At 42.1% G+C, this 21,785-nt stretch overlaps 1 protein-coding gene across 1 annotated transcript; it reads left to right on the forward strand.

Moving 5' to 3' along the window:
* The first annotated feature begins 18,276 nt into the window (after nucleotides 1-18,276).
* Nucleotides 18,277-20,444, forward strand: LOC121803997. Its single transcript, XM_042203557.1, has 4 exons — nucleotides 18,277-18,353; nucleotides 18,572-18,646; nucleotides 18,802-18,875; nucleotides 20,173-20,444. Exons 1-4 carry the CDS (start codon nucleotides 18,277-18,279, stop codon nucleotides 20,442-20,444), a joined length of 498 nt encoding a protein of 165 aa, XP_042059491.1.
* Nucleotides 20,445-21,785: the final 1,341 nt, after the last annotated feature.

Here is a 21,785-nt window from a genome sequence, read left to right on the forward strand (position 1 = left end):
AATAGTACGAGATTTTCCCGATGTGTTTCCCGAAGATTTATCTGGACCGCCACCCGACAGACAATTAGAGTTCACTATTGTTTTGGAACCAGGGTCTGCGCCAGTATCGAAGGCGCCATACCGAATGGCCCCTAAGGAATTGGCCGAGTTGAAGATACAGTTGCAAGAACTGTTAGACTTAGGTTTTATTCGACCCAGTGTGTTACCGTGGGGAGCGCCAGTGTTGTTCGTTAAGAAGAAGGATGGAACGATGAGGATGTGCATCGACTATCGTGAGCTCAACAAGATGACCTTGAAGAACAAGTACCCACTACCGAGGATTGATGATTTGTTTGACCAACTTTGAGGAGCGGGTATCATCAACTAAAGGTCCGACGAGAGGATGTGCCTAAGACTGCTTTTCGCACTCGTTATGGCCATTATTAGTTCGTCATGATGCCATTTGGGCTGACCAACGCCCCGACTGTCTTCATGGACTTGATGAACTGAGTTTTCCATGAGTATCTCGACAAGTTCATGTTAGTCTTCATCGACGTTGTTTTAGTGTACTCGAAGAACCAGGAGGAACATGGATGGCATCTACAAACAGTGTTAGAAACGTCGCAAAAGGAGAAGCTTTATGCCAAGTTTAGTAAGTGCGAGTTTTGGTTGACTCGAGTGAACTTTCTTGGTCATATTGTGACAGCAAATGGAATCCAAGTAGACCCAGCAAAGGTCGAGGCCGTGCAGAATTGGAAATCGCTGAAAACGCCTAGTGAAATCCGCAGTTTCTTGGGATTGGCGGGATACTATCGACGTTTCATTTAAGGATTCTCTAAAATCGAGAGACCCATGACACAACTGTTGAAGAACGGAATCAAAGTGGTTCGGACGCCGGAGTGCGAGGCGAGTTTCCAACTGTTGAAAGAGAAATTGACTACAACACCAATCCTAGCGGTACCCGAAGCCGAAAAGGACTTCGCCATCTATACAGATGCGTCGAAAGTAGGACTATGATGTGTGTTAATGCAAGATGGAAAAGTGATAGCATACGCTTCCCGACAATTGAGACCGAATGAATTGAATTTTTCGACTCATGATTTGGAGTTAGCAGCAGTGGTGCATGCACTGAAAATTTGGAGACACCATCTCTATGGAGTGAGATGCGAGATCTATACGAATCACAAGAGTCTCAAGTACTTGTTCGAGCAGAAGGAGCTGAGCATGAGACAACGACGTTGGTTGGAGATCGTGAAAGATTATGACTGTGGTATTCACTATCATCCGGGCAAGGCAAACGTAGTAGCCGATGCTTTGAGTAGGAAGAACCAACCTCAATACGTGTGAAGGTGAGAGCCGAGAAGCTTGATCATTACCGTGAGGAGGCAGATAATGCTTTGACGTACGATGGGTGATTGTGTGTGCCGAGCGATGAGACGCTAAAAGATGAGATTTTGAGTGAAGCGCACGACACGCCTTACACTGCACACCCCGGAAGCACGAAGATGTATCGAGATTTGAAGCAACGTTTTTGGTGGAATGGAATGAAAGGAGACGTAGCATCATATGTGGAACGATGTCTAGCATGCCAACAAGTGAAGGCCTTACACCAACGGTAATATGGGAAGTTGCAACCACTCGAAATTCCCGAATGGAAGTGGGAACATCTAGCTATGGATTTCGTGACGGGTTTGCCAAAGTCACAGAAGGGCAACACTGCGATTTGGGTGATCATCGATCGACTAACTAAAAGCGCGCACTTTTTACCAATTCGAATTACTTATGGCGCGGACAAATTAGCAAAACTCTACGTGAATGAGATTGTGCGTTTGCATGGAGTGCCAAAGACCATTGTGTCCGACCGCGATACGAAGTTCACATCAAAGTTTTGGATGAGTTTGCAACGTGAATTGGGCACACAACTGAACTTCCGCACTGCTTATCACCCGCAATCGGACGGACAGTCAGAGAGGACGATTCAAACGCTTGAGGATATGCTGCGAGCCGTTGTCTTAGATCGAGGGGAAAGCTATGAAACTGTTCTACCGTTGGTTGAATTCACCTAAAACAATAGCTACCAAGCGACGATCGATATGGCTCCGTATGAAGCCTTGTATGGCAGGAAGTGTCAATCCCCACTCTATTGGGATGAAGTTGGCGAGAGAAGATGTTAGGACCCGACGCTATCAAGGAAGCTCAAGATAGGCAAAAGTCGTATGCTGACGTGCGTCGAACGGAAATCAAATTCGACGTTGGTGACAAAGTGTTCTTGAAAGTATCCCCGACGAGAGGAGTTGTGAGGTTTGGAGTGAAAGGCAAGCTGGATCCGCGTTTTGTAGGACCGTACGAGATTATCGATGAAGTAGGTCCTGTAGCTTACCGCTTGGCGTTACCTCCCAGCTTTGGGAACGTGCACAACGTGTTCCATGTGTCACAGATACGCAAGTACGTGTTCGATCCCAAGCATGTGATTCATCAAGAGGAAATGATCCTAACCCCTGACGTGAGCTACGAGGAAAGGCCCGAGGCAATCCTAGATCGGAAAGTACAAGAGTTGCGAAACAAGTCAATAGCGTCCGTGAAGGTGTTGTGAAAACACCATGGTCCCGAGGAAGCCACGTGGGAGTTAGAAGATAAATTGAAATAAAAGTTCCCCGAGTTATTTATGTGAGACGATCAACTTACCATTCTTGCAGTGTAACATCCCAAAAATTTGTAATGTTTATTTAATAAGTTGATTTGAAATTTCAATTATGAAACTTTTATTTCTATGCGATTAACTGAATTATGTGAAATAATTGTCGTGGGTGATGTGGAATGAAGTGGTTGATATTTTTATATTTTCCAATGTGGGGAAATAATTTAATAGGATCATGCATATATTTTTTCGAGCCAATTCATTAGAATTTTCAGCCCTTCCTAATTTTTAGAAATAGTATTACATTTCTTGGATTTAATTAATTATTTTGGGATATTTATCCAAATTAAATCCAAACCAAATTATCCCTAATTTGTACAACATGGAATCCGAACACTAACCTATTCTTTTGGAGTTTTCGAAAAATCCCCTATTTAATAGGAGGATGAATTATTTTTCCTTGATTTAATTGGTGCCTTATTGATTCCCTTCTTTTTAATTAAATCCAATTAAATCATGTCACATTTTATTTCTTCACCCAAATTAAATTAAGAGTTGAATTATTCCTTGTGGCTAATTAAGCCAATTTTCGCCCCCCCCCCCTCTATTTTGTAGAGGAGATTATAATTGTTACCTAATTTATGGGAGTCTTTTCCTATAAAGAAACTACCAAATTTAAATCCTATTCTATTTAATTAATGATTTAAATAATTTTCTTGTGCACACTCCTTGAATTTTCGGCCCCCTCATTATTTTTCCTACTTGGAGATTTAATTTATTTTGTTCCCTTGTTTATGGAATATTCATTGTTTTATTTCCTAAATTGTGGGATTTTAATTATTGGCCTCTATTTTATTCCTCCACAGTTAATTAATTTTGTGGGATTAAACCTAGGACTATATAATCACCTAAACTAAACCCTAGCCCCCATTCCCTCAAAATTTTCGCCACTCTCATCTCTCCCTCTCTCTCTCACACGCCTCTCCTCTCCCACACACATTCTCTCTAAAAATCATCCATTCAATCCTTGTTCTTGCATCCGTTGAAGTTAATTTTCAAGAGTCTCCGACGAATCGCATCAATTCTTGTTTCTACCGATTCGTTTTCATCAAGAAAGGTATATTTGATTCACTTTCCCTCAATCTTTTCATATAATCCTTGTTCTTGAACCCTACATGCATATAGTGAGTGTAGGAATGATAGATAGCAAAATTAATCGGTGGGAAAGTGTGTTTGCATGAGAACTTTGATAATTATGCGATTTTGATTGAGTTTATGTGAAGTTTGATTTGAATCTTCGGTGAATGATGTGAGTTTATGTGCAAACATGATAATGAGAACCTTTTTGAGCATGATTTTGTGTTATAATCATGAAAAAATGTATTTGGATGATTGAGGAAGAAACCCTAATTTCGAATTTGTGAGCCTGAAATCTATGACGTTCGAACAGCAGTTTCTGATGTGTAATTGACATATCAAACAATCGAATTTTGATGTGAAAATTTTACTGAGTAAATTTCAAGGTGTTTTCTGTGTCTCGTGTGAATTTTAGCCCTTTTTGTAGAAAATTGGATTTTTAATAAATGTTTGAAGTTGACTGTGCAATTCTGCCAGAAACTTGTGTTCTCGCCCAGAATGTTTCGTATTCTGTTTGACCGAACAAATGACCTCGTTTGATGTGATTCTTGAACTAAATGAACATTTGCAGTGTCTTCTGAGTTGTGTAAAACGTTCAGCCTCATTGGACATCGGACGAATATATGGTGAATTTTTCAAATGAACTGCGCAATGCTGCCAGAATTTTTATGTTCCGACCAGAGAGTTGTATAAATGTTTTGACTGAACAAATGTCATGATTTGAGTGTGAAACTTTAACTGAATGAACTTGAATGTGTCTACTGTGTTGTGACCAAATTTTAGCTTCATATGAGGTTGGATGAATATTTGGTGATTTTTACAAACCAACCGCGCAGTTTTGCCAGTTTTGTTGTTATGTGAAAATATCACTTGTTGCTAAGTTTGATGAACTGTATGTTGCATGTATGATTTGGGAAAGTATCCTATGACGTGATTATGTGTGGCACGTTGAGAAATATTATGGCATGTTTTTCCTTATGTCGATGAATGATGGGATGGGTAATTTAAGGGAAACGATAAAAAGGAACAATAGGACATGCATGATAACATAAGTTTATGGAAAGCTGATTGTGTTGTCATTGGCAAGGGTGATTGAGTATACGTGAGCTCGAGGAACGAGAGTTGCATAGGTTGGAATTGTGTTGTTAAGCAATCGAGGTGGGCTTTCTTTTCAAACCTCTTTATTTTCCGAAAATATTACGTGGTGTTATAAGGGTGGTTTAACTGTTATGTCATGCCATGTTTTTGTTTGTGAGATTGTTGTCTGATGCCTAGTTCGTCTGAGCTTGCTCCGGTAGGCTATAGGGCTGTGTTGTGAAACAAATTCGGGTCTGAGTCGGGCCGCAAACCCTATCAGGCTGTGTACACTGATGGGATCGTGAGTCGTCCTTGCTAGTCGGCCGGTCTCGAGGGCGAATAGTGTGGCCACACTTTCGTCGCACTGGCCAGAATTGAAATGTTTTTGTGTTCTCGTGATATTTCTTACTACATATAAAACTCGAGATCACTGGTATGGATGACATAACTAATATAAAATGTTTTCGGCATGAGCCCATTGAGTACAACAAGTACTCAGCCCTGCATATTATTTTTCTTATGTGCAGGTTGAGCGGCATGTTGCGGAGGATGTTGAGTTGGCCTTAGGATGCGTTGTGTCTTCATACATAGGCATTATCCTTGACTCTCTTTAAACCTTATTTTCACTGCTATGTTTTTTTTTGAACTATGTTTCACACTTTAATCTTTTCCGTACTATGTTTGAGTATGTTTTGGTTGTGTCAGGCTTGAAACGAGTATTTACAATGTTATTTGAAAATGATGTCTCCCGCTCTTTAAACTAAATGTTTTCTTAGGAGTTGATTGAGTTTTAATATTTATTGTTTCTCCGCTGCTTCTTTTAAAAGTGTTTATCATAAGTCGTTTTTATTTAATAGTAAAATTATAACTTTAAGCTTCTTTAAAACAAAAAAAAGTTTTTCATCCTTTAAGTTGATTAAGTTTTCATAAAAGGCTATCCTGGCATGTTGTATCACAATCGCAGCGTTTGTAGTACCCCTAGTATGGGCGGTTGTGACATGCAGGCTCTGAAGTTGCCGGTATGCAGTAAGTTCATTAAGGAGTTCATAGCTGGGAAGACCAGACCCAGTGGGAAGATTCTGATTGGAGAAGACGTATCAGCAGTAATTCAGAAGCGAAGGATGCCCTCGAAATGCACTGATCCAGGTATGTTCACCTTACCTATTTCCATCGGTGATGTAAACATTGAGCATGCCATGTGTGATCTAGGGTCATCGATAAATGTTTTACCGCTTTCCATTTACAAGAAGCTGGTAGGAGTAGGGATGGTAGATACAAAGGTGATTATCCAATTGGCAGATAGGTCGTGCACTTGTCCAGAAGGAGTCTTAGAAAATGTTATTGTCAAAGTGCATGATTTTCTGTATCCTGCCGACTTCCATGTTATCAAAATGAGTGATAATGAATCTATTGAGTCTAGCGGTGTTCTGCTAGGAAGACCTTTTCTCCGTACCGCTAAGACCATAATTGATGTTTTTGATGGGACCATATGCCTGGATTATAATGGGGAGAAATATACATTTAGCATCGATGAAGCAATGAAGAAACCATTAGATGTTGAAAATTTGCATGCTATCGATGTTATTAACCCTCTGGTCCAGGAATATCTTGAGACTGAGTTGATGCAGGAACAGGTGGTTAATTCAGAATTAAGTCACTCTATTGACAGAGAAGTAGATGGATGGTGCGAGGCAATGAACACAAGGGATTTGACAGATGAGGAGCTGGCCGAAGCTATTTCAGAGTTCTGCACGAATCCGGAGTCAGCTAGGTCAAGAGGATCAGCTCATGTGGCAAGTATAGAAACTACTCCCAGGTCTGGGAAGGGAATGAAAACTGATGAAGAAAATGATCCCTTGCCCCAGGAAACAAGCACTCCCATGAAGGAATTGAAAACGCTTCCACCAGAACTCAAGTATGTTTATCTAGAAGCAAATGAGACATTTCCAGTAATCATCAACAGCAGCTTGACCAAGTAACAGGAAAAGGAGTTATTGGAGATAATTAGAAGGAATAAGAAGACAATAGGATGGACTCTCTCAGACCTAGTGGGGATCAGTCCTGATCTTTGCATGCACCACATTAGGCTGGAGGAAGCTGCGAAGGCATGTAGAGATCCCTAACTCAAGCTAAATCCGAACATGAAAGAGGAAGTTCTGAAGGAAGTTTTGAAGCTGCTTTCGCTGGGAATCATCTACTCTATACTAGACAGTGAATGGTTAGTCCGGTCCATATGGTACCTAAAAAGTCAGGGATACAGGTAGTTAAAAATGACAAGAACTAATTGGTGCCTACTCGACTAGTTACTGGGTGGAGGATGTGCATCGATTATAGGAAGTTGAATGAAGCGACCAGGAAGGACCATTTTCCCCTACCTTTCATTGATCAGATGCTGGAAAGGTTGGCAGGTAAGCAATATTTCTGTTTCCTTGACGGGTACAATGGATACTTCCAGATCTATGTAGATCCCGAAGATCAAGAGAAGACTACATTTACTTGCCCTATTGGCACGTATGCTTATAGAAGGATATCGTTTGGGCTGTGCAATGCGCCAGGTACTTTTCAACGCTGCATGATGAGCATCTTCTCGGATCTGCTGGAGGATTGTATCGATATTTTCATGGATGAATTCACCGTATATGAGAACTCTTTCGATTTCTGTTTAGCAAGTTTGGATACATTGTTAAGGAGATGTCGGGAGAAGAATTTAGTCCTCAGTTTTTAAAAATGTCACTTCATGGTACCCAAGGGAATCGTCCTAGGGCATGTAGTCTCAGAGAATGGCATACAGGTGGACCCAGCAAAGGTCGATGTGATTTCGAAATTGCCTTACCCTACGAATCAGAAAGAAGTTAGGGGATTCCTAGGGCATGCAGGGTTTTACAGAAGATTCATAAAGGATTTCGCGAAGATTGCTCAGCCGCTCACCCATCTGTTGCATAATGATGTTGATTTCGTTTTCGATAAGGAGTGCAAGGAAGCTTTTCAGCTATTGAAAGATAAACTAGTCTCTGCTCCTATCATTAGAGCGCCCGACTGGAGTCTACCGTTTGAAATAATGTGTAATGCAAGTAATTACGCAGTAGGGGCAGTGCTAGGTCAAAAAATTAATGGGAAAAGCTCTGTGATTTTTTATGCATCGAAAACACTCAATCAAGCTCAGAAAAACTATGACACCACGGAGAAAGAAATGCTGGCTGTCGTGTATTCCTTTGAAAAGTTCCGACCATACTTACTGGGGTCGAGGGTGATAGTGTTCACTGATCACGCAGCTATTAAGTTCTTACTGGCGAAGAAAGAATCCAAGCCAAGGTTAATCTGTTGGGTGCTACTCTTGCAAGAATTTGATTGGGAAGTAAGAGACAAGAAAGGAACGGAGAATAAGGTAGCAGACCACCTGAGTCGGATTTTCCAGGGAGAGACAGACGAAGCAATACCTGATGCATTCCCGAAGGAACATCTGTATTACATGGAAAATTTTTCTAGACCCATCAGATGGGAAGAGATAATGGCAGTAACAGGTCCAGGGGATTCTAAAAAAGGGAAGTGTCAACTGAACGTCGAACCTTGGTTCGTAGACCTAGCAAACTATTTGGTCACTGGAGAAGTACCTAGTTCTCAAGAAATCACCCGGGCCCAGAAGATGAAACTGAAAAGCGAAGCCAAATAATATTTTTGGGACGACCCATATTTATGGAGAATGGGAGCCGACCAAGTAATAAGGAGGTGTATGCCAGATTGGGAACCGAGGGATGTGCTGAATCATTGCCATGCCCTAGCTTGTGGAGGTCACTTTGGACCAAGGAAAACTGCGAGGAAGGTGTTAGATAGTGGCTTCTATTGGCCTACGTTACACAAGGATGCCTTCGAATTCTGCCAAAACTGTGAAAGATGCCAGCAGACGGAAGGAATTTTGAAGAGAGATGAAATACCACAATTCCCAGTGATTGTCTACGAGATTTTCGACGTTTGGGGAATGGATTTCATGGGACCATTTCCATCTTCATATGGGAACACTTATATTCTTGTGGCTATAGGTTACGTTTCGAAATGGATAGAAGCAAAGGCTACCACTTCATGTGAAGCTAAAGAGGTGGCCAAGTTCCTTAGGGCCAACATCTTCAACAGATACGGAGTGCCGCGAGCAATCATTTCTGACCAAGGGACGCACTTCCGTAACAGGACAATAGAAGCTCTGATGAGGAGATATGGGGTCCACCATAGGCTTTCTACCCCGTATCATCCTCAGTCTAATGGACAGGCTGAGATCTCCAATAGGGATATAAGGCGATATTGGAGAAGAAGGTGAATCCGTCAAGGAAGGACTGGAGTAAGAGACTAGGAGATGCATTGTGGGCCTACCGGACAGCATATAAAACGCCTATTGGAATGTCACCCTACAGGTTGGTTTTTGGCAAGATGTGCCATCTGCCCGTAGGAGTGGAGCACAGAGCATACTGGGCGGTCAAGGAAATTAATATGCGACCCCAGTCTTGTGAGGAAGAGCGAAAATTGCAACTTCAAGAGTTGGAAGAGTTGAGACTGGAGTCATATGAGTCCGCAATGTGGTACAAAGAAAAGACAAGGCTCTGGCACGACAAAAACCTCCGGGTCAAGGAACTCCAAGTAGGGCAGAGAGTGCTCTACACTATTGTTGGCCTTCGAGCAAACGGAGCGTGGAAATTCAGGGCAGTACTTCAAACTCTACTCCTTTCCTTGTGAATGGTCATAGGGTAAAAGTTTTTAGGGATAATTCTGAGTTGTGCGTAGTGGAGGAAGTGCCACTACGCGTACTCTCTGTTATCGCCTAATCGGTCTGATGAGTAAATGCTTTTGATGAATTCCTGGGTCAGGTAAATGGAAATGCATTTTCAACCTATACACTGAATCAGGGGATCTCGAAGAGCACTCAATTGAATGTGTAAATAGTTTAATCACTTTCTTTAAAATGAAAATTCTAAACAAAGAAAAAATTCTAATCTTCCAAAAAGATTTTCGAATCACCGGGATCCTTAGAGAAATTATTTTGTCATATTTTGAATCCTTGACCTAGGAGTCTGGCATTTCATTTTTGTTGTTTTTGCCTAAGTGTGGTATTGCAAGAAGGAAGCGTTTGCATGGGGCAGAGAGATGTTAGTTTGGGTGGGAAGAGATAAGGTTTCGAAATTCAAAATTCACTTTATGTGAAGGGGTACGGTTGCTTACATCATGCCTGCAAACCGTTTCCATTCCTACCTAAATATCTCTTTTCCCTCCTTATTCTTTATTTCCTAAAACTAAATTTTCTCTCACTAAAAACCCCAAACTTCTCTCTTTCGATTCCACCTTTTTTTTCTGACCCTAACCAGAAAATTTTCTTCCAAGATCTTTGTGAAATTTTCAGAATCAGACCATGGAGAATGCATCAAATGCAGGGAACCCCACCGGATCTGTCGATTCCAACGCGGCGACGTTCATGGCAGAATTAATGAAAAAGTTTGGCGATCCAGAAGAGGTAATGAAAGCCTTCGCTCTGTTCACGACGATGGTGGAGAAAGCCACACCTGCCGCGTCGACATCCACCACACCCCTACCGCTACCGATTGCGAAGATTCGGCTACCCAACCTTTTATTGTACATGCAGTAGTCGAACCGTCCGCAAGCGTACCGAAGAAAGCCACCATTGTAGGTGAAGAGCAGGGCCAAGAGGCGGATCTGGCTGAGGGGTTGGAACAGATGACGGATATTGAGGGGGGGACCTCTGTTGCAAAGGTTGAGGGGGAAGCCCCTGTTATTTCTGTTGGTGTTTCGGAGGGGAAAACCCTTAGTTCTGAGAAATTAGTTGAGGGGGAAACCCCAGGAAGGTTCGAGGGCGGTGATGCCCTAGTTTCTGATCAGCGAGATACCGAAGGGGAAACCCTTGTTGAAACTTTGGAGGGGGAAACCCCTGTTCTTGACAGTAATGTTGATGAGGAGGAAACCCCTGTGAAGATTGCGGGCGGTGAAGCCCAAGAGGAGGAACAGTTGGTGGAGGGGAAACCCCTATTTACATTGAGGGGGCAACCCCTGAATTGTCTGAGGAGGCAGTGGGCCTCGTTACTGAAGAAACACCGGAACCCGTCGATGGGGAGGAAAATCTAGTGGTAGATCTGACTGATGTTCCGGAAGAAATGGTTTCGCCGGTGGACAAACAGGAAACTAGGCGGCAGGCTAGACGAAGCCTGTTGGACAAGATTGATGATACAGCCCAGCCTGCTGATAGAGAAGTACTGGATCCAGTGGCTACGGGAACGGAGAAGGCAGATTCTCCTGGACCTAGAGACGAGGAGGAGCGCCGCCAGGCGGCGGAGAGGAAAAGGAAGGGTAAACATACAGCTACTTCCTTGGTCAAGAAGTCGAAGAAGGCCGCTGGGGGCAAGTTTGATGAAACCTCACTTTCTCCATCCGCGAAAGTACCGTACGAGAAGGAACCAGTTAACCCTGCCCAGTCCATTGAATCTGAAGAGGTCGAGTTTGATTAATTAAGTCCATAGCAGACATTAATTAATTAATGGATGTTTCTATCTTAAGCGCGGGAAATGAATTGAACGCAAATAAAGGAAACCCGAAATACTTGTAATTTCGGATTTGGAAAGGCAGTGCAATATTACTTCTGTAGTGGCTGCTTGTAATATTCCAATATAAGCTTACATTAAATTGTGGGTTCAATTTAATTAGTAAAAAGCTAATTGGGTGAGGCCTGATCCAATTCTTCCTTAGATCCCTGACTGGGCCCAATTTGTGACTTAATATAAATAGGAGAATAAAGGAGATAGAAAACACCTTTTTCTACATAAAAATTTCGTCCCCCTCTATAGAGAGAGTTCGAAATTTGTGCCTCCTCCGTGAGCAGTTTCTGTCTTCCATTATTCGAGTCCTAGTACGTTGGTGAGATTTGCCCACAAAAATATCAGCGTATAGTCCAGGATACCAGTCAGAAGATCCGAGGTCTTGTATTGAAGATCTTCACGTGGAGACGGAGCAAGCCATCATCGACTCTTGATTGATTCAACGAGGTAAATAGGCTAATTCCGTAGTAAGCATGTTTTAGGGATTTTATATGCTAAAGCATGTTTTAATTCAAGTTATGAGCATGATACATGTGATAATTGCGCGAATAGAATTTGTCTGAATAATCTGCAAAATAGATCAAATTCATGTGATCGGATATTTATGCACACTTCCGCTGCCAACCCCTTCACAAACATGCTGCTACTTCCCAGGTCAAGAAGTCCAAGCAGACTATAGAGGGCAAATCTGTTGATGCAACACTCCCATCCCCTACTCAAGTTCCATTCACCAAGGACCGAGTTGGCCCTACTCCATGAAGCATGTATGAAGAGGAAGCGTTGGATGAACCAGAGGAGGTGTTGAATTTTGAGCTAGCTGAAGTCTGGATAACGAAGGGATTACTGGAAGCGATGGGGAAGTTCGAGGATCCCAAGAGAACGGCAACGTATAAAGAGAGATGTGGTTCTGGAAAGCTAGCAAAGTCCGGAAAACGATATGTTAGGGAGGAGTTGGAGGAGATAGACTCCGATGAGGAGTTTCGTCTGTACATCAGCGCAATTGGGTTTGATTGGTTGCTTAAACATAGTGACGCGGAGGTACCAACAGTATTGGCCAGAGAATTTTTCTCTACTTTCTGACTGAAGACCACCACTGATTTGGATGCGGACTCAATTACTTTCCGACTCTTTACAGAGGAACACGAAATGAGCGTCAGGGACTGGTCCCTCCGACTGGGTTTGTTTACCAGCGCAGAAGACAACGAAGGTATCTGGAATGAGCGCGTGGTGGGACCACCAAAGTACACTCCTGGATTCAAACCGTAGTCTGCTTGGGAGTTTGTCACGCATCCGAAAGTGGGACAATTTAAGACCAGCTACTCGAAGGCCTTCCATATCGAGAACCGAATCCTGCGTTTTGCTCAGACTTTCATAAGCTATAATTTGATGGGACTGCCAACTCTGCTTTGACTACAGCCGACCTATACTTCACATCGTGCATGGCCAAGGGCGTGAAGGTGCATATGGGTTACTTATGGCGCGGACAAATTAGCAAAACTCTACGTGAATGAGATTGTGCGTTTGTATGGAGTGCCAAAGACCATTGTGTCCGACCGCGATACGAAGTTCACATCAAAGTTTTAGATGAGTTTGCAACGTGAATTGGGCACACAACTGAACTTCAGCACTGCTTATCACCCGCAATCGGACGGACAGTCAGAGAGGACGATTCAAACGCTTGAGGATATGCTGCGAGCCGTTGTCTTAGATCGAGGGGAAAGTTATGAAACTGTTCTACCGTTGGTTGAATTCGCCTACAACAATAGCTACCAAGCGACGATCGATATGGCTCCGTAAGCCTTGTATGGCAGGAAGTGTCAATCCCCACTCTATTGGGATGAAGTTGGCGAGAGAAGATGTTAGGACCCGACGCTATAAAGGAGATGACCGAAATTGTGCATCAAATCCATGCAAGGATCAAGGAAGCTCAAGATAGGCAGAAGTCGTATGCTGACGTGCGTCGAACGGAAATCAAATTCGACGTTGGTGACAAAGTGTTCTTGAAAGTATCCCCGACGAGAGGATTTGTGAGGTTTGGAGTGAAAGGCAAGCTGGAACCGCGTTTTGTAGGACCGTACGAGATTATTGATGAAGTAGGTCCTGTAGCTTACCGCTTGGCGTTACCTCCCAGCTTTGGGAACGTGCACAACGTGTTCCATGTGTCACAGATACGCAAGTACGTGTTCGGTCCCAAGCATGTGATTCATCAAGAGTAAGTGATCCTAACCCCTGATGTGAGCTACGAGGAAAGGCCAGAGGCAATCCTAGATCGGAATGTACAAGAGTTGCGAAACAAGTCAATAGCGTCCGTGAAGGTGTTGTTAAAACACCATGGTCCCGAGGAAGCCACGTGGGAGTTAGAAGATAAATTGAAATAAAAGTTCTCCGAGTTGTTTATGTGAGACGATCAACTTACCATTCTTGCAGTGTAACATCCCAAAAATTTGTGATGTTTATTTAATAAGTTGATTTGAAATTTCAATTATGAAACTTTTATTTCTATGCGATTAACTGAATTATGTGAAATAATTGTCGTGGGTGATGTGGAATGAAGTGGTTGATATTTTTATATTTTCCAATGTGGGGAAATAATTTAATAGGATCATGCATATATTTTTTCGAGCCAATTCATTGGAATTTTCAGCCCTTCCTAATTTTTAGAAATAGTATTACATTTCTTGGATTTAATTAATTATTTTGGGATATTTATCCAAATTAAATCCAAACCAAATTATCCCTAATTTGTACAACATGGAATCCGAACTCTAACCTATGCTTTTGGAGTTTTCGAAAACCCCCTATTTAATAGGAGGATGAATTATTTTTCCTTGATTTAATTGGTGCCTTATTGATTCCCTTCTTTTTAATTAAATCCAATTAAATCATGTCACATTTTATTTCTTCACCCAAATTAAATTAAGAATTGAATTATTCCTTGTGGCTAATTAAGCCAATTTTCGGCCCCCTCTATTTTGTAGAGTAGATTAAAATTGTTACCTAATTTATGGGAGTCTTTTCCTATAAAGAAACTACCAAATTTAAATCCTATTCTATTTAATTGATGATTTAAATAATTTTCTTGTGCACACTCCTTGAATTTTCGGCCCCGTCATTATTTTTCCTACTTGGAGATTTAATTTATTTTGTTCCCTTGTTTATGGAATATTCATTGTTTTATTTCCTAAATTGTGGATCTATTTCTCTCCAAGTAAATACCAAATAATTCCTTGTTAATTCCCGGCCATAAATTTTGAAAGTTATGCCTTCTTTTTAATTGTGGGATTTTAATTATTGGCCTCTATTTTATTCCTCCACAGTTAATTAATTTTGTGGGATTAAACCTAGGACTATATAATCACCTAAACTAAACCCTAGCCCCCATTCCCTCAAAATTTCCGCCACTCTCATCTCTCCCTCTCTCTCTCACACGCCTCTCCTCCCCCACACACATTCTCTCTAAAAATCATCATTTCAATCCTTGTTCTTGCATCCGTTGAAGTTAATTTTCAAGAGTCTCCGACGAATCGCATCAATTCTTGTTTCTACCGATTCGTTTTCATCAAGAAAGGTATATTTGATTCACTTTCCCGCAATCTTTTCATATAATCCTTGTTCTTGAACCCTACATGCATATAGTGAGTGTAGGAATGATAGATCGCAAATTTAATCGGTGGGAAAGTGTGTTTGCATGAGAACTTTGATAATTATGCGATTTTGATTGAGTTTATGTGAAGTTTGATTTGAATCTTCGGTGAATGATGTGAGTTTATGTGCAAAAATGATAATGAGAACCTTTTTGAGCATGATTTTGTGTTATAATCATGAAAAAATGTATTTGGATGATTGAGGAAGAAACCCTAATTTCGAATTTGTGAGCCTGAAATCTGTGACGTTCGAACAGCAGTTTCTGATGTGTAATTGACCTAACAAACGATTGAATTTTGATGTGAAAGTTTCACTGAGTAAATTTCAAGGTGTTTTCTGTGTCTCGTGTGAATTTTAGTCCTTTTGGTAAAAAATTGGATTTTTAATAAATGTTTGAAGTTGACTGGGCAATTCTGCCAGAAACTTGTGTTCTCGCCCAGAATGTTTCGTATTCTGTTTGACCGACCAAATGACCTCCGTTTGATGTGATTCTTGAACTAAATGAACATTTGCAGTGTCTTCTGAGTTGTGTAAAACGTTCAGCCACATTGGACATCGGACGAATATATGGTGAATTTTTCAAATGAACTGCGCAATGCTGCCAGAATTTTTATGTTCCGACCAGATAGTTGTATAAATGTTTTGACTGAACAAATGTCATGATTTGAGAGTGAAACTGTAACTGAATGAACTTTAATGTGTCTACTGTGTTGTGATCAAATTTTAGCTTCATATGAGGTTGGATGAATATTTGGTGATTTTTACAAACCAACCACGCAGTTCTGCCAGTTTTGTTGTTATGTGAAAATATCACTTGTTGCTAAGTTTGATAAACTATATGATGCATGTATGATTTGGGAAAGTATCCTATGACGTGATTATGAGTGACACGTTGAGAAATATTATGGCATGTTTTTCCTTATGTCGATGAATAATGGGATGGGTAATTTAAGGGAAATGATAAAAAGGAACAATAGGACATGCTTGATAACATAAATTTATGGAAAGCTGATTGTGTTGTCGTTGGCAAGGGTGATTGAGTATACGTGAGCTCGAGGAACGAGAGTTGCATAGGTTGGAATTGTGTTGTTAAGCAATCGAGGTGGGCTTTCTTTTCAAACCTCTTTATTTGCCGAAAATATTACGTGGTGTTACAAGGGTGGTTTAACTGTTATGTCATGCCATGTTTTTGTTTGTGAGATTATTGCCTGATGCCTAGTTCGTCTGAGCTTGCTCCGTTAGGCTATAGGGCTGTGTTGTGAAATAAATTCGGGTCTGAGTATGGCCACAAACCCTATCAGGCTGTGTACACTGGTGGGATCGTGAGTCGTCCTTGCTAGTCGGCCGGTCTCATGGGCGAATAGTGTGGCCCCACTTTCGTCGCACTGTGATATGATGATTGTGATTGATGGAATGATGTGAAAAGTGGGGAGATAAATTGTCTGGCCAGAATTGAAATGTTTTTGTGTTCTCGTGATATTTCTTACTACATATAAAACTCGAGATCACTGGTATGGATGACATAACTAATATAAAATGTTTTCGGCATGAGCCCATTGAGTACAACAAGTACTCAGCCCTGCATATTATTTTTCTTATGTGCAGGTTGAGCGGGATGTTGCGGAGGATGTTGAGTTGGCCTTAGGATGCGTTGTGTCTTCATACATAGGCATTATCCTTGACTCTCTTTAAACCTTATTTTCGCTGCTATGTTTTTTTTTAGCTATGTTTCACACTTTAATCTTTTCCGTACTATGTTTGAGTATGTTTTGGTTGTGTCAGGCTTGAAACGAGTATTTACAATGTTATTTGAAAATGATGTCTCCCGCTCTTTAAACTAAATGTTTTCTTAGGAGTTGATTGAGTTTTAATATTTATTGTTTCTCCGCTGCTTCTTTTAAAAGTGTTTATCATAAGTCGTTTTTATTTAATAGTAAAATTATAACTTTAAGCTTCTTTAAAACAAAAAAAAAGTTTTTCATCCTTTAAGTTGATTAAGTTTTCATAAAAGGCTATCCTGGCATGTTGTATCACAATCGCACCGTTTGTAGTACCCCTAGTATGGGCGGTCGTGACATGCAGGCTCTGAAGTTGCCGGTTTGCAGTAAGTTCATTAAGGAGTTCATAGCTGGGAAGACCAGACCCAGTGGGAAGATTCTGATTGGAGAAAATGTATCAGCAGTAATTCAGAAGCGAAGGATGCCCTCGAAATGCACTGATCTAGGTATGTTCACCTTACCTATTTCCGTCGGTGATGTAAACATTGAGCATGCCATGTGTGATCTAGGGTCATCGATAAATGTTTTACCGCTTTCCATTTACAAGAAGCTGGTAGGAGTAGGGATGGTAGATACAAAGGTGATTATCCAATTGGCAGATAGGTCGTGCATTTGTCCAGAAGGAGTCTTAGAAAATGTTATTGTCAAAGTGCATGATTTTCTGTATCCGGCCGACTTCCATGTTATCAAAATGAGTGATAATGAATCTATTTAGTCTAGCGGTGTTCTCCTAGGAAGACCTTTTCTCCGGACCGCTAAGACCATAATTGATGTTTTTGATGGGACCATATGCCTGGATTATAATGGGGAGAAATATACATTTAGCATCGATGAAGCAATGAAGAAACCATTAGATGTTGAAAATTTGCATGCTATCGATGTGATTAACCCTCTGGTCCAGGAATATCTTGAGACTGAGTTGATGCAGGAGCAGGTGGTTAATTCAGAATTAAGTCACTCTATTGACAGAGAGGTAGATGGATGGTGCAAGGTAATGAACACAAGGGATTTGACAGATGAGGAGCTGGCCGAAGCTATTTCAGAGTTCTGCACGAATCCGGAGTCAGCTAGGTCAAGAGGATCAGCTCATGTGGCAAGTATAGAAACTACTCCCAGGTCTGGGAAGGGAATGAAAACTGATGAAGAAAATGATCCCTTGCCCCAGGAAACAAGCACTCCCATGAAGGAATTGAAAACGCTTCCACTAGAACTCAAGTATGTTTATCTAGAAGCAAATGAGACATTTCTAGTAATCAGAAGCTTGACCAAGTAACAAGAAAAGGAGTTATTGGAGGTAATTAGAAGGAATAAGAAGACAATAGGATGGACTCTCTCAGACCTAGTGAGGATCAGTCCTGATCTTTGCATGCACCACATTAGGCTGGAGGAAGGTGCGAAGGCATGTAGAGATCCCTAACTCAAGCTAAATCCGAACATGAAAGAGGAAGTTCTGAAGGAAGTTTTGAAGCTGCTTTCGCTGGGAATCATCTACTCTATACTAGACAGTGAATGGTTAGTCCGGTCCATATGGTACCTAAAAAGTCAGGGATACAGGTAGTTAAAAATGACAAGAACGAATTGGTGCCCACTCGACTAGTTACTGGGTGGAGGATGTGCAACGATTATAGGAAGTTGAATGAAGCGACCAGGAAGGACCATTTTCCCCTACCTTTCATTGATCAGATGCTGGAAAGGTTGGCAGGTAAGCAATATTTCTGTTTCCTTGACAGGTACAATGGATACATCCAGATCTATGTAGATCCCGAAGATCAAGAGAAGACTACATATACTTGCCCTATTGGCACGTATGCTTATAGAAGGATGTCGTTTGGGCTGTGCAATGCGCCAGGTACTTTTCAACGCTGCATGATGAGCATCTTCTCGGATCTGCTGGAGGATTGTATCGATATTTTCATGGATGAATTCACCGTATATGAGAACTCTTTCGATTTCTGTTTAGCAAGTTTGGATACAGTGTTGAGGAGATGTCGGGAGAAGAATTTAGTCCTCAGTTTTTAAAAATGTCACTTCATGGTACCCAAGGGAATCGTCCTGGGGCATGTAGTCTCAGAGAATAGCATAGAGGTGGACCCAGCAAAGGTCGATGTGATTTCGAAATTGCCTTACTCTACGAATCAGAAAGAAGTTAGGGGATTCCTAGGGCATGCAGGGTTTTACAGAAGATTCATAAAGGATTTCACGAAGATTGCTCAGCCGCTCACCCATCTGTTGCATAATGATGTTGATTTCGTTTTCGATGAGGAGTGCAAGGAAGCTTTTCAGCTATTGAAAGATAAACTAGTCTCTGCTCCTATCATTAGAGCGCCCGACTGGAGTCTACCGTTTGAAATAATGTGTAATGCAAGTAATTACGCAGTAGGGGCAGTGCAAGGTCAAAAAATTAATGGGAAAAGCTCTGTGATTTTTTATGCATCGAAAACACTCAATCAAGCTCAGAAAAACTATGACACCACGGAGAAAGAAATGCTGGCTGTCGTGTATTCCTTTGAAAAGTTCCGACCATACTTACTGGGGTCGAGGGTGATAGTGTTCACTGATCACGCAGCTATTAAGTACTTACTGGCGAAGAAAGAATCCAAGCCAAGGTTAATCCGTTGGTTGCTACTCTTGCAAGAATTTGATTGGGAAGTAAGAGACAAGAAAGGAACGGAGAATAAGATAGCAGACCACCTGAGTCGGATTTTCCAGGGAGAGACAGACGAAGCAATACCTGATGCATTCCCGAAGGAACATCTGTATTACATGGAAAATTTTTCTAGACCCATCAGATGGGAAGAGATAATGGCAGTAACAGGTCCAGGGGATTCTGAAAAAGGGAAGTGTCAACTGAACGTCGAACCTTGGTTCGTAGACCTAGCAAACTATTTGGTCACTAGAGAAGTACCCAGTTCTCAAGAAATCACCCGGGCCCAGAAGATGAAATTGAAAAGCGAAGCCAAATAATATTTTTGGGACGACCCATATTTATGGAGAATGGGAGCCGACCAAGTAATAAGGAGGTGTATTCCTGATTGGGAACAGAGGGATGTGCTGAATCATTGCCATGCCCTAGCTTGTGGAGGTCACTTTGGACCAAGAAAAACTGCGAGGAAGGTGTTAGATAGTGGCTTCTATTGGCCTACGTTACCCAAGGATGCCTTCGAATTCTACCAAAACTGTGAAAGATGCCAGCAGACGGGAGGAATTTCGAAGAGAGATGAAATACCGCAATTCCCAGTGATTGTCTGCGAGATTTTCGACGTTTGGGGAATGGATTTCATGGGACCATTTCCATCTTCATATGGGAACACTTATATTCTTGTGGCTATAGGTTACGTTTCGAAATGGATAGAAGCAAAGGCTACCACTTCATGTGAAGCTAAAGAGGTGGCCAAGTTCCTTAGGGCCAACATCTTCAACAAATACGGAGTACCGCGAGCAATCATTTCTGACCAAGGGACGCACTTCCGTAACAGGACAATAGAAGCTCTGATGAGGAGATATGGGGTCCACCATAGGCTTTCTACCCCGTATCATCCTCAGTCTAATGGACAGGCTGAGATCTCCAATAGGGATATAAGGCGATATTGGAGAAGACGGTGAATCCGTCAAGGAAGGACTGGAGTAAGAGACTAGGAGATGCATTGTGGGCCTACCGGACAGCATATAAAACGCCTATTGGAATGTCACCCTACAGGTTGGTTTTTGGCAAGATGTGCCATCTGCCCGTAGGAGTGGAGCACAGAGCATACTGGGCGGTCAAGGAAATTAATATGCGACCCCAGTCTTGTGAGGAAGAGCGAAAATTGCAACTTCAAGAGTTGGAAGAGTTGAGACTGGAGTCATATGAGTCCGCAATGTGGTACAAAGAAAAGACAAGGCTCTGGCACGACAAAAACTTCCGGGTCAAGGAACTCCAAGTAGGGCAGAGAGTGCTCTACACTATTGTTGGCCTTCGAGCAAACGGAGCTGTGGAAATTCAGGGCACGGTTGCTTACATCATGCCTGCAAACCGTTTCCATTCCTACCTAAATATCTCTTTTCCCTCCTTATTCTTTATTTCCTAAAACTAAATTTTCTCTCACTAAAACCCCCAAACTTCTCTCTTTCGATTCCACCTTTTTTTTTTGACCCTAACCAGAAAATTTTCTTCCAAGATCTTTGTGAAATTTTCAGAATCAGACCATGGAGAACGCATCAAATGCAGGGAACCCCACCGGATCTGTCGATTCCAACGCGGCGACGTTCATGGCAGAATTAATGAAAAAGTTTGGCGATCCAGAAGAGGCAATGAAAGCCTTCGCTCTGTTCACGACGATGGTGGAGAAAGCCACACCTGCCGCGTCGACATCCACCACACCCCTACCGCTACCGATTGCGAAGATTCGGCTACCCAACCTTTTATTGTACATGCAGTAGTCGAACCGTCTGCAAGCGTACCGGAGAAAGCCACCACTGTAGGCGAAGAGCAGGGCCAAGAGGCGGATCTGGCAGAGGGGTTGGAACAGATGACGGATATTGAGGGGGGGACCTCTGTTGCAAAGGTTGAGGGGGGGACCTCTGTCTAGTACGAGGCGATGAAAGAGGTAGTGAGTGTGATGCGCAAGGAATTGGGTGAAGTTAGCAAAGAAATGGGTGTGATGCACAAGGAACTCAGTGACACCCGGAAATAGATGACCGGGATGAGGACAGAGCTAGGCAGAATTAGGGAAGAGATGCAGGCCCTCAAGGAGCACATCACTGTCTTGGTGGGAAAGTCATCTACACAGAGCGATCGCATGGCGGAAGCCGTCAACCTGATGATGATGATGACAAAATGGCTGAAGGAGAAATTGCCTGCTGTGCCTAAGCAGCCTGGGCCAGGAAGTTCACATCTCCAGCATCCCCCACCATCGTCAAAACCCCTGATGGCCCCATCTGCATCCAAGCCCGTTTCAGTTAAGA

The sequence above is a fragment of the Salvia splendens genome, chromosome 5 (assembly GCF_004379255.2).
Source record: "Salvia splendens isolate huo1 chromosome 5, SspV2, whole genome shotgun sequence".
Classification (NCBI taxonomy): Eukaryota; Viridiplantae; Streptophyta; class Magnoliopsida; order Lamiales; family Lamiaceae; genus Salvia; species Salvia splendens.